The sequence below is a fragment of the Lutjanus erythropterus genome, chromosome 9 (assembly GCF_056507025.1).
Source record: "Lutjanus erythropterus isolate fLutEry1 chromosome 9, fLutEry1.hap2, whole genome shotgun sequence".
Classification (NCBI taxonomy): domain Eukaryota; kingdom Metazoa; phylum Chordata; class Actinopteri; order Lutjaniformes; family Lutjanidae; genus Lutjanus; species Lutjanus erythropterus.
Genome location: NC_139325.1, coordinates 14723743 through 14738249, shown reverse-complemented (window position 1 = coordinate 14738249; position 14507 = coordinate 14723743). Strand labels below are relative to the sequence as shown.

The following is a 14507-nucleotide window of genomic DNA, read 5'->3' as shown; positions in this document are numbered from 1 at the left end:
GTTTGATATTCTCCAGCTTCTCCAGAGGATATTTTCAAACGCTCTCCTGTCTGCAGTACAGCTGTCAAAATTTCAAAATCAGTGCCTTCTCCATACCTCTTTCCTATCTCTCATCTTTCAGCTTCGAACTGCTCAACCATGCTATAGGTTCTTACAATCCCCCCATTTCTCCCTCCTCCCTTTACATCTTGCCTCCTACCCCAGCATCCTCTACTCACCGATGCACCGGGGTATCTTGTTGTGGTTGCTCCAGGTGCCGTCTGGCTGGCAGACTGTGGTCGTCAGCTCTTTGGAGGAGAGCCGGTAGCCGCTGTTGCAGAAGTAGGTCACCCGTGTGCCGACGGAGTAATCAGCAGCGAGCACACCTCCGTTCACTGGCGCGCTGGGCACACCGCATGACACAGCTGCAGGCGGCAAGAGGACGATTGTTGACACACATGTTTTTGGGCAGTACAAGACACATACTCGAGAGGTTTGCAGAGAGACGTCTAGTTAACACAGGCATGGCAGGCAGGCACACATTCACTAAACAGTCACATTGTGAACAAGTACACTTCACTTCTACTAGCATTTGGATTAACACCCCTTTGTGGTACACAAGCAATGTCATTAGCTTTACAATGTATGCAGGCGGCTTTTTGTTCCTTTCAAATAGTCATAGTTTTACTAAGTAAAAACCCAAAATGAAATACTTGCTCAATACTGAACGCCCCCTGTAGTATTCTAACACACCTTATTCATGGCAGACACTTTGACATGTCACAGCAGGGGAAGCACAGGTATAATTAATAACATTAATAACCACTGCATTGAATTGGGTTGAGCCAGTGCCAGAGCCCTCTTATTGTGAATGCTAGCTGACTGAAATGGCTTACTGGAGCACTTAATGGAACTGAGCCATCATTAACAAAATGAGTTGCACCTGTGCTTTTCCCTCTACAACAAGTCAAAAAGTCTGTTACAGGGTCACAGCAAAAGTGCAATATTTCCTAAATTGCACAGCAATACATCTCCCACCGGTAAACATTTTAGGCATTAGTTTTTAAACATTTACATCTAATGCATTTATAATAATGAGACAGAACTGTTCCTGCCATGTCAACACTTGAAGTCAAGCCATTTACTTGTACTGTATATATTACAGGCCACTGAATCCATTCTACAGTTTTTGAAATCTCACTGGAGAAATCTATGAAAGTATTATATATAGGACTGACCCCTTGAGGAAAAACGTATCCAGCTACCACAGAATGAAAGTAGTCTAACACTCTGTAAAGTGGTATGTCATTTAATTCTTGTCTTCCATAAATCTTTCAAGGTTTTAAAATATTTTAATGTAAGGACAGTTACCCTACTGACTTCACAAGTAGCTATTCAACCAAGTAAATGAAAACGTTTTTTTACTCTTATTCTTAAAAAGAAATTATTCTTACTAAGCTGTTAACATGGCTAATGAAAATGAATATTCTGCCAAGATTCCCAATTACATACAGCTTGTCATGCTCTGAATTCTTTGCTGCAAAATAGGTCCAGGTTTCCAGGTTTTCCATTGGTGTTGGACTTGTTTTACTGTATGGATGCACCTTCCCACTTTCATTTATTTAACCACCTTCTTGAAAAGGTCAGCATTGTAATATTTGCGCATATTCAAACCCCCGTTGATGTCTGAGACTTTCCCCACATATCTTAAATATTAGAATATGCTCTGTTCAGAATAGGGTATAATTCAGAATATCCAAATGCAACATGCTGTTTACATGACCTGTATCAGATTCTGAATAAAAGTGGAAAATGAGTGTGCACGTTAACACAGCCAGTGTAACTAGTTTCAACAGTAACTCTTATAGAAGTATGACACACTATCACATGGAAAAACACACACAGCACTGTGTCCTTGCCCCTTCATACACTGAATCTGGGTTACCATGGCAGAGCTTAAACCAGACAGAAAGCTCAAGCGAGTAGGTTTCAAGGTGCTTATCATGACAGCCAAGTCAGAGAGAGTAAACAGAGCAGGAAACCAACTTCTGCTGTGCCACACTAAATGGGAATGGGCATGCAGACACGCAGACATCACAAAATGGAGCACCAATAGCAGCTGCACATACTGTGAAACATCAAAAGGTAGGACCAATATGGCCTGGGGCCACTACATTGGCCCGTATCACCCCAAGAGAGAATCTGTCAACATTCATTTGTAAGAACCACTAACTCCCAATTTAACTGACACTAATCACAAACTCTTTTCTATACTGCAGATGGAAAGTTTCAGTATTGCAGGAGGGAATTCTTCAATGCTTACAAGGTCAGTGGGCCTGAAACATTACTTTAGGTCACTGCTCTTTCCCTGAGATGCATGAATAACACAGATAGATTCATATTCTGTCCATTGTCAATATATTATGAAATATAGATTGCTAAGAATGAAGGATTGAACATACTGCAATGTAATCTCCACCATCTAGCGGATAGCAGATGGACAGCATCTGTATGAATATATTAGTTCATTAGCAACCCTGGTTGAGTTTATGTGCTTCGGAAATGCTGTGTTCAATTACCAAACTGACGGAATTAATCACAGGTGTGAAGTGTTTTTAAATCATTTTAAAGTATCTGACATACATATTTTGATTCCACTGCATCATGATAATATGCAATTGAGCACACCATCTGTTGCTGTTTGCTGCCACATGAGTGTGTGTGAGTGTGTGTTTGTGCTAGTGCATACAATCATGCAGACACGTAAATGCACACATTTCACATGTGCGCATCAAAGAACCCAATTAGTTGAGTGAGACCCAACAGCAGCAGACATCGCATGCTAATGGCGAGTTAGCCAAAGTAATTTGAAGAAGTGGAAATTGACAGAAGAAGGGAGGATTGATTTCTGGTTCCTTTCCACCTGACAGGGTGCTGGCTCCCAATCAGGCTGGATTCAGTTCGGCTGCTAGCACAAGAATAGAGCTTGGGCTCAGATACTTGGGTGCCTTAAGCGTCTGCCTGTTTGCCTGCTGAGCGGAGGGCAGAGGCACTGACCAGAAGAACACGAAAAGAAGCAGGCTGAAGTTGGAAATAAAAGGCTGCCAGGGCCGATGTGCTCACCTTGACACGCGGGAACTGGTGCGTCCCAGGAGTAGAAGCCATAGGTGGTCTTCTTGCACACAGCTGTGCCCTTTCCGATCAGCTTGTACCCCCTGTCGCAGGCCCAGCGCACCATGCTGTTAAGATGACCCCCGGTCTGGCTCACTACAAAGCCGTGTTGTGGGGAGTCTGGAGTACTACAGTACATCGCTGTAATAGATGGAGGAATGAAGGAGCAGGGGAGGGGGTGGGGGATGAGTGGAAAAGCAAGGGAGAGGAGAGATAACAGGAGAAAGGGTGAGAAAAAAAGTAAAAAAAAAAAAAAGGATCGAGAACAGCAAATATTAACAGGGGGAAAAGTAGGGGAAATAAAGAAAAGGGTGAGAGGCATTAACAAAGCTCCTCTAGAGAAAGACTCAGGTGAACATTTTTAGTCACAGTAAGGCTCCATTTTAAATGCAGAAAGATAATGAGGGAAAATGCCTGAGGAGTGTCACATCTATTTAGCACTCGGGCTGTGTGCCACACAGCAAAGGAAGTCCTAAAAATCACTTTATTACTATTCTTCTCTGGCCTATGGGCACCTGCACATTCAATTTGCTTTAACACATGCGTTACTGGTGCATCCTCCAGTTATTTGTTCCATAGCCTTCCTTCCCCTCGTCTTACAGCCCATCGAACACAAAAAAGGTAAATTTGATTTCCAGAATATGAGCACCGAATAGCCGATGGGACGGGTGATCTGAGGGAGGGCTGTGTGCTTCACAACTGCTGTCAAACATTCCCTCAAATCAGCATGACTGGGAGATAGTAGGGATTTAAGAAGAAAAGACACACTCTGGAGTTAAAGTCAGTTCCTGTTCAAGTCAATCAAGTCAAAGAGGAGTCGTCTTTACAAAATTCATCACACCGACTTGCTTTCGCAGTAACACTCTCGTGTATTAAATATAATGGAGAGCCACAACATGAAAAATGAATGTCTTTTGTGCTTTTTTCATTATTATTGATGCATTTCAAATGGAAGAAGATTCCCTATGCTGCTCTTGCTTAGCACCACTTGCTTTATTAAAGAGCCAATTAAGAATTTAAAACCTTTTTAAATTAAGGAGTGCAAAACAGCATGGAAGCCTCCCAGTGACTTTCTTCCTGCCTCATGGTTTTCGCGTGTGAAAAACATCTCCTGTTGTGAGTCATTATCATTTCTGTGGAAATTCAAAGTATTTTTTCTAAATTAACTGATGTTAAAAAATAAATAATACCCCGAAACAATCAAAACACACTTTGATAAAAATCATGGGGTCACATTGTATCCACAGTAAAATACAGGAGCTGCAGCAGAGAAGATTCATTGAATATTTGCCATTACGTGGTGTTAACACTGGTTAAATTGAATTGTCTGTACATGGTGCCTCAATGTCAATATAAATGCCTGAATTGTAAACCCATGACTTTCATCACTTTTCTGTAGTTTAGAGACTAAATATATTCAAATAGCTATAAAAAAAAGAGAATATGATTATAAGCTGGATACATACTTTGATACTCACCCACGTATCTGATGTGGAAGCCACGTCGGTTGGTGCCGTGGTCAGAGGACCAGCGCAGCAGGAGCTGGTGGCCTGTGGTGGTCAGGCTGAAGGGTGTTTCAATGTCACCACTGAGTGAGGCCATGCTCTGGCTGTAGATGTTGGGACCTGAACACAGAGGCAGAAACACAGCAACACACACATACAGTTTCCCAGGAAAAGATCCATGACAAAAACAAGCATTAATGCAGACAGTCGTGGACATGCACTTTCTACTTTTGTTTAAAAAATAAATAGTATTAATTACAGATATGCTAGTCAGGACGACAAACCAAAAATCAGTAACATTTCTAAATTACATCCAATCATGGCATCAACCACACAGTAAAAGTTATTTTACAGAACAAATGATTGGAACCCAAAATCAGATTTTACGTTCACACTGCAAGCCTTAGTGGTCGATTCGGATTTATTGTTCAGATCCGATTTTCTTTGTTTGGCTGCCTACTTGTCTGTCTGTTTTTAAAATGTGGCCAATTTCTGATTCCAGTGTAAATTTGTTATGGTCCTGAGCTGACCTGCATGCACAAATAAAAAATTCAACACTGTTGTACAGAACATGGAGGCCACTGAAGTGAGTGTTTATGGTTTCAGGTATGAGTCGATGTGCAGTGGAAACCAGCAAATTTGGGAGCAGATGACAAGGATGAGAAGAAAGGGAGCCTTATTTCTTAACTAGGAGACGTCAGTACAGTGCAGACCTCCACCAGGCAACCCAAAAAGAATATCTGGATGTAATCCCTCGACTACAATTACATTTATTTTGTACTTTAGTTAGATGTAATTACTCCCTAATGCTGCAAGTAGTTAAGCCTTGTTTTTAGCCCAGCAGTTGTTGATGACTTGCTGCCCCTACTGGCCAGTTAAGAGGAGTGAGGGGTGAACAGAGGGTATAAGTTATACATATAGGTTTTACATATATTTAAAAAAAAATATCAATCACTGCAAGCATAAGAGATCAGTGTTCAAATTGTAGGCGGATGCATCCAGCAGTATGCAAGATTAGCTGCATACCAGCTCCAGGTCACTCTCTCACACACACACACACACACACACACACACACTCTCACCTGCCTAGCAGAGATAATTAAGGCTTTTGAGGAACAATGGCTTCTACTTCTGTACAGAAGTGTGTGTGGATGCTGAGTGGGAGCCAGGAGTGGTGGGATTGTGATGTGAATGGCTTCACAGACCAGTTACGATATGATCCCTCTTGTAGAAAAATGTACAGAAATATTTAGGAGGTCTAACAACTCACTGTCTGTCTACTGACAACCACCATCACAGCTGTATCCTCTTTGTATTCACCAAGTGACTCCTGCCAGTGTACAACTGATACGAAAGATGATTTAGAGTGATTTAAAGGTCGCATGAATTCCCCTGAGGTCGCATTGCAAAAAAATCAGACCTGTATCTGATTTAGGATCACGTATGAAAGTAGTGATCAGCGATGAAAAGATCAGATTCCATTGAATTTGTGCTGTTCACAGTGTTATGAAAAAATTTTGGCCACTTAAGCCTGCAGTCTGAACGTAGCCTAACCACATTCAGAATGTGAACGAAAGCTGAAATAGTGACGCGAAACAAAAGAATAAGAAAGTATGAATGTTTTACTGGGAAGCACTAAAATTCACAACACAAGACGAACACATCAATAATTTCAGTAAGTAAGATTTTTTGTACTTTGCTTACAGCATTTTCACCAAAGAACACAGACACCAAACTTCCAGCAGAACCCACCATCAAATATTTCCAAGATGTCAAACTCTTTCTCTGTCTGGAAGAGTTCAAAGTGCAAAGTGATGTTGTAGCCCTTCTCCACGTTGATTAGCCAGGAGCACATCTGGAGGTTGGGGTAGTGTTCAGGATAGCCTGGACTCAATATGACCCCCGTTGAGTCGAAACGCACCTCATGGGCAGGACATTGCACTGGGAAAAGAGAAACAGGAAAAAGGCAGGACAGCATTAGATGAAGACAAAGAGGCTGAGGAGGGAAACCAGAGAGGAGGTGAAAGAGGAAGATGAAAACCCAGTGGAGGCAGAAAGCAAAGAAACAGAGGTATAGGACAGAGCAAGATGAGGTGAGGAGAGGGCTGTCTTCCCTTTCCTCACTTCAACTCTTTGACAGCAGAAATTACATTGAAAAAATAACTAGTCCTGAAACAATTACATTTCAGCCAGACTGATATTTCACCTAAGGGCTGAGCTGGTGAGTCTGCTGTTGTCACCAGGCTCCCCCGATATCAATCTATCAAATAATAATACTCAGTAGGTGAGACAGCTTACTTTGTATGGAAAAATGGGGTGTGTGTATGGGTGCGTGTATTTTTGTGTGTGTGTGTGAGTTCATGTGAAACGGCTCAGAGCATTCCCTTCATTTCCTGTAGGCTGGTATGTCTGAAATAATGACAGGCCTCGTTTCCTTCTTTTCCCTTTCTGCTGGTAAGTTTCTCTTCTGGGCCGCTAGTGAAGAAACATGACGCACATAAAAGGTTAATGCGAACAACTGTTCCAGATAAAAAGGTCACTGGAAACAAACGGACATATATCAAGAGCAAAAGGCAGGGGGAAAGAGTTGTAACACAAAGCAGTGCGAATATTCCCGCAGAAGTTTCAACTACAACAGCCTTTGGCTCAAAGACAACAGGCAGATATGATATCCAAAAAGTCAAAGTCAGTGAATTTCTAAATAATAATGTGTTTCTTAAAGGCCACAATATAGAGCTGAAATTGAGAATTTATTGAAATCACTAAGTGGATTACTGCAATTTTCAATTCATGGGATGCGCAATATTTGTTAAAGGTGAGATGTCAGTCAACATACCATTTTTAATTAAATATTTTTGTGCTGCAGAGATGTCCTGGCCTACACATCATATTCTACAGACTTAAGAAAACCTATCTGCACATCATAAACATTTGAATGTTTTTTAGTTAAAATAACACAACACACACCCTAACACAATACACCAAAAGCACTCTGTGGCTATCAAGGTCAAGTTTCTGATTATATTTTCATTTTATTTTCCAACACTCTTGTATGTTTGACGTCACCCAAGTTGGCAGATTTTCAATGACATACAATCTGCACACACAATCCACACACTATGTGGAAACCCACAACCCAATTTGAGAGATGCGTGCAGCTGGTTTGTTGCACAGTCAAATATAATGTTAGCTGTTGTTAAAATGTCAGGGCAAAAAGGTGTTCCACCTAATATAACTATTTAAGCAGAGTAAAATGAAATCCGGATGTTTGTGATTAATAATTAATCGATCAATTGCCCTTAGAATCTAAACAAATAAAAAAAAATTAATTAACTAATTGTCAACCATTTCTCCAGAGCCCACAGTTTCTTACAGTTTGGTTTGATCTGCCTTGTTAGTCTAGAAATGGCAGTAATTGTGCTGCTCTTGACATTGTTGTGAGCCGTTGTTAAATAAGGATAGGCAGACAAGAGCAGCCGTTTTAGGTGACAACCTGATTGTTTCATTATTCTGTCTGTTTAAATTGTTTGTGCTTCATGAAATTGTGCCACTAGACTTGTTTCATTAAAACTTGAAATAAGAAAAAGATATGTGTTTTGCATCTCATTAAATATTAATGATTAATCAATTGTTAACATTTTCAGTTGGCTAAGGAAAATGCACACAATGTTTAATTCTAGACTGAACAGTTTCTTTTTCTCTGTGCCAGTCACCAGGATAGTGGTCATGACTTTTACAAAGCCTGTAGGGCTGATTTTAATGTAGGGCACAATGAGGAAAAATTATGTCACCGAACATATCAGTTCCCAACAGCAATTAACACAGCATTTAATATAAAACAGCATCATGTCCTCACCATCATTGCTTGACAGGTTATGAGAAATATACATGCATCAACATTTTCCTGCCAAGTTACTTTTGTTTTTTGCATTTTTCAGAACAGTGCTACATTTTTATATATTTCCAATCACTATGCTCTCTTGTTACAGGCTCTGTGATGGGCATACATGTTGGAAACTTTTTAAAAAGAGCTGACCTGCTTCCTGCTGCACATGAGTCAGTGCTAAAGAGCAAACTCACTAAGCATTGTGCAGGCTGTGTTGCTTCAAGAAATGATAGAAATGCATATTTATACGCCTTACAGGCTACAAGGGTAAAGTACACAACAAAAAAAGAAATTTCAAGCTATGCCCGCTACAAGCAGATTTTTTTCACGTTGCTGTCACAAGGGCATACTGCCCTGTAGTGGGTGAGTCAGGTCAGTCGTCAGTCTGTCGTTTTTAGTCCGTTTCAGTTTTGATTTGACTGCTTTTTAAACAGGTAGCGATTCCAAATTGTCCACACTTTGCAAAAAGAAAAAGAAGCCTAAGTGCTTTTCAACATAGTTGAGAGACTTGGTTTTGCATTGGAGATAAAAACAAGGTCTGTAGCGTTCAGTTTTAGCAGGAGTGTTATGACTCTCACTGCTGATATGATGGAGTTCAGAATGGGGTCTTCAGCTGGTGCAGCTACATCAGTTCAGACGGCTGCTTCCTCCGTTCCGTCGTCAGTAGGAGCCTCTGCTTCTACTGATGCCAAGGGGAATATTTGACACATAATGAGCACAAACTCATCTTAAAAGAAACGTGTGAAATTTGTAAGTAATTGCTACTATCAATTTCTAATTTTCACTTCAACATCTTTCTCCAACATATTATTACACTAGGGTTACTTAACAAAAAAAAAAAAAAACATTTTAACACTGCACAGATTCTCATTCCCTGCAGCACTTCTCAGTGTTGAACAACTTTTAAGATATACAGGAAATTCACTCACTTGACAAAATCTAATGCTCTGTACATAGAGCCATATATCTGGTAAGAGTGTTGTTACTGAAATAATTGAGCCCCCAATACTTGTTTAATAAGCTAACGTTGCCAGGCAACAAACACAAGTCTATCCAGTACGCACAGTTGTGCCTTAAACTGCTTTGCCTCCAACTTTAGGGCGCTGGGATTAAAAAATGAATCATGAGAAGCTTAAAACTGTTTCAGACACCTCAATACTGCTACTTTTTTAGGATGGGTTTTAGAGGACCATGATAAGAATAGGAAGCTACTCTGAAGCTTACAATGTATTCACAGGGTGGTTTGTCTGTAGCACACATGTAGACCTCTGTGCCTCAGTATAACAAAAATGTAAGGGAGCCAAAGTACATTTATGGCTCAAATATTACAATATTAGTCCATGTTAAAGTAATAGTAGGAGTTGAGTAACTTAATAAAAATACATATCTAAAACTAAAAATAAAAATATTTTTAACACATTTGTTGTTAAACAAATGCAGTAACTATGACAAAATATAAGCTACTGGTATTTCTAATTTCATTTTAGCTTGTAAATGGAAGCATCAGCATCCTATTTCAAGGGTATCAGCATTAAAGGTACAATATGCAACATTCATCCTCACTAGATGTCAGCAAATTATTATTTGCTATGTCCTGGGCAGAGAATGAAGTCACACTTCTTCTGTGTGTGCCGTTATCCAAACTTGTCTGTTTATTTGGGATGGCTGTGTGTGCATTTTAGTGCATGTTAGTCCCTCTCTGTCCTCCCCACACTCATTTTGAACATGGCAGCCTGGTAAGTAACTTCCTCATATTACACGAAATGATGTCTCTGAAAGCATTTTGATAGGATTATGCACTGCGGCTTAAGGCTCTTACATATAGTATCTAGCTGTTATTTGCAGTGCCAAGCATGTCAACATGATCTGTTTAAACAGGACTGGCATTGGTATTTGTTAAATCTTGCAAACGGCAAGACGTGTGCAAAACTGCCGTTTATTATTTTACTTGCCGCACTGTGTGTATGGAATGACAATATCAGGACAAAGACTGTGACATATTGTTGGCTACAGAGACATCATATGATAAAGTTCACATACAATAGTGAAGATAAAGGTAGAGCAGAAATTCGTTCATTAGATTCTCTGCCAGACACATGAAAATCAATAGGAATGTGAAGATCAATATGACAACATTTAATGGGTTAGACTCAAGCTCAATATGGCAGATGGTTTACCAAGCAAACACAGCAGTCAACTCAATTGCAGCTCTATCCTTGATCAAAGCTACTGCATAACCTTCCTCATGGGCTTTCATAAAGACAGTGCCTGGGGAAATATCTTAAAAACTAGGGGTATCTGGGGGTGAAATTGCACAGCCACGCAAGGACATTTCAGTGTTATCTTAGCAGCATAAAATGACAATTAACAGAAGGGTTGACAGCAAACAAAAGCAGAATCGGGGGAACACAGGAGAATGCTTTTTCCTGCACTATCGGCAAGCTGCCGACAGGAAATGTCCCGTTTTACAAGCTTACTGTAGCAGTCTCTTGGCTGTGAATAGCAGGTCAACTCAAATTAAGTTCAACTTTACATGTCCCAAGGAGAGCAATTAGTTTCCTGCTAGTGGTGGCACAAGGACGTAGCATATCCAGGACCAGGAAATGTAATGAATTCTTGACTACAATAATGAGGTGATCCGTGAAAATGTCAAACAACGAATTACAAATCCAGACGTCCTAAAATAGTCCTAAGTATGACAATTTAATGCTCTCGGCAGGTTTTTAAGTAGGAGTTCGACAGAGATATGTTTGATGTTTAATCATTTGACACATTTTGTTGCACACTTCAAATACACATATCACATACAGTATTTGATTCACTGTGATTTTACTGCTCATTTTTGGAATAATTTTAAGAAGAACAACCTCTTTATTAGATGTAGTCTCTTCTCACGTAGTCATATGTTTTTATAGAAAATATTTCATTTGCTTACTTCTCCTTTTAGCATAGCCTGACAAAGAGCACCTATTGTCCTGTCAGTACACAACACAATTTACTATGATGTATGAGAGTCTGCGCTGTCCAATTCCAAAGTAGTTTAAAACATTTCAAACTCTGGTGTATGAGTGATTGCCTTGCACAAGAAATTAACCGAAGAAAACAATGTTGTGTTCCACCAGAATAGTTTCAACATGCTTTGCCCATCTGGATTTGGCAGGTTAAGTTAGTCATTTGTATTAAAGCCTGTGAAAATATTTCAAGTACAGTATGTGAACTAGTCGGTCTTGGCAGAGCTCAGTGTAGTCAGTAACACATGAGAAGGTGAGCTGGCAAGACCAACATAACAAGAGAGCTGGAAATATCTTCCAGTACTCTCAAGTGAATGACTGCCCTCACTTGGCACAAAAAAGCAGATAAAATTATTCCAAATTAATCCTATTGCTGCTGATCCACAAAACTGGTCACTTATAAAAAAAACTATGAAATAAAGCATTGGAAAGCATTTCACTGTATTTCAGTTGATGTCAGGCTTAATATGATTGTACATTTGTATGCGACACAGGTATGACGCAGTATGAAATGAAGCTTTTATCTCCTCTGTTTCCTGTTTCTCTTTACTCTGCATAGTCTAACAAGCAAATAAAATGCTGCAGGACTTCATAGCCCTTGTGCACTTCTAAATTATTAATTTTGAAAAATGCTAGGTAGGCCCAATGCAGCACAAGTAAAGGTGGGCCCTGTAGTTGCCTGATTTGGGTCTCTTTGACCTTTGTGCATACACTAATAGACCTATTCACTTGCATGCTGCATGCAGCCTTTATGAATAAAGTATAAGAATATGAGTAGCTTCCATAACCTGGGCCACTTGGCCTTTGTTACTTTTACTTGTGGCTCTTTCTATATGCTAAAATTGAATAAGCCAAATTCTTACTTGTAAGTGCAAAACAATGTCTGCTGCAAAGACGCTACAGGGGAAGAACCAAGGTATCAAGTCAGACATCAAATAATAACAGCCAGGGATGAGCAAATAGGTTCCAAATCACTAGTCCTATTCTAAGATGCTTTATGAATGCAGGCTCTGGGTTTGTCTCGTATCTGTCATGCCTTGATCGCACGCCCAATGCGATTACTCATAGTTTCTAGAAATAAAAAGACAGAAATTCTCATCAACTCAAGACTTGTAGACAAAGGACTTCAGGGCACTTCAAAAGACGCCTATCCACTGGGAATAGAAGGTTTCAGAGCGCTCTGATGTCTGCAGCAGAGATGCATTGGCACGACAGCCAGGCTGATGGCATCTGTTTTTGGGTCTAAACAAAATCTCTGATGCAAATAACAGAGACATTTCTTTTCCTTTGCCTCTTGTTTGAAAATCCACCTTCTGAATAAACATGGCTAGGAAGACATTTACATCAATCAAACCCATGGGGCCATTTGAGCAGGGATTAAGGGGTAAAATATAAGCTCCCATCTCTTTCTGTGAAAGAATCCTAGCTATGACTGGCCTCTGTCTACCTTGTTACATTGCACAAACACACTTGTCGATGAAACCTGCTGATGTGTTATCTTTTTCACACTGATCCCTCACAGTCAAGTGTTGGTTCTGGGGGAGCGCAGCTCTATGATATTGGGTCAGTAGTATTCCGACTCTGTGAAGCTTGATGAATTAGAACAGAGATGCTGTTTGCCACCAGGAGCCTGCTAGAAGGGGCCCTGCTGCCAGTCTGTTAAATGATGCATCAACAGTGGAGCTGCTGACTGCACCCAACCTTGGCAGAGTGGCATCAAGCTCACACATAAAAGGCACACATAACTGAACATGAATACACGTACACACAAATGTGTGTGCATGTGCACACACAAGCACACTAACAGGAATACTGATACTGTTTTAACACTAAAACTAGTGCATAAACGCAGCTTTGTTTCTGTGACTAAACCCACTAAAAATAGCCGACTGACCTTTGTTGCAGTACCAGTATACAAGTTTGCCTCTCTATTTTTTAAAATGTGCGCTGGAAAGCCAAGACTCAGCTTGTCTTTGCTGGAAAGCAGAGACAGATCTCAGCTCTCAGTACTTTTGTAGCTTCTGCCTAAATCTCTGTGGTTTGAAGTTAAGTTTCTCTTAGCTGTTTGTACTTTCAGGTATCTGCTTTATTCTACTGTGTCATGTAAATTTTCAGCTGATAGGAGTTGTATTACTGCTGATGAAAACCCAACATTTCTTGATTTTGCGCAGTCATACACGCCTCCTTGCTAGTGATAACTCTGCTGTGCTAGGCTAAAGCACAGAGTCAAAGCAAATCAAGTTACGAAGCAAAAGAGTTGCAGTAGTTACCCACGGAGGTGACAACCCTCATTGCCTCCACCAAAAAGGGGCATACCCACCCGGGTGTCATGTTTCTATCACTTATGATATGAGCTGGAGCTGACAAAAATACAATTGCAGAGTCATTCATGAAGCTACACAAAAACATGAAAACATACTCACAGACTCAAACAGTGAATAAAACCAACCTTGACAGACTGGTGGGGGTCCATCCATTTGTAGCCGCTCTCCAAGTCGACATGTCAGAATCTCACTGCCCACCAAGGTGAAGCCTGGCAGGCACGAGTACCGAATAATGTCCCCTGTGAGGTCATTTATACCCGCAATCATACAGACACACATACACACGGGCCAGGAGCAGACATACAAAACATATCCATCCATTCATCCACCCACCCAACCATGAACAAACACACACACGCATGCACGCACACACACACACACACAGAGAGAGAGAGAGAGAGCGAGCTATGTTAATAAAAGCCTTCTCAGTACGAGCACTTGAAACAGTAATCAACAACACATTTCCTAATGAAGATTGACATCCCCTTAGCTAGTTGAAGTAGTGAAGGCACTTCATTACATTACAGAGCCACAAACATGCACACAAGCACACGCGTGCACATGCATGCTCACACAAAATCAAAATCACATTCAATTTCAAAGATGCAAAATGAGGCAGCCACTAGCCACA

General features: G+C 40.5%; 1 protein-coding gene across 1 annotated transcript in view; it reads right to left on the bottom strand.

The window, feature by feature from the left end:
- LOC146321193 (CUB and sushi domain-containing protein 3-like) overlaps window positions 1-14507 on the bottom strand; it is a 184720-nt gene that overhangs the window by 63211 nt on the left and 107002 nt on the right. Inside the window, exons 42-46 of the mRNA XM_084726245.1 lie at window positions 14002-14115; window positions 6408-6596; window positions 4629-4775; window positions 3103-3291; window positions 219-404 (exon numbers count right to left, since the gene is read on the bottom strand). Coding sequence (XP_084582371.1) covers window positions 219-404; window positions 3103-3291; window positions 4629-4775; window positions 6408-6596; window positions 14002-14115 — 825 coding nt within the window. The remainder of the gene's footprint in view (window positions 1-218; window positions 405-3102; window positions 3292-4628; window positions 4776-6407; window positions 6597-14001; window positions 14116-14507) is intronic.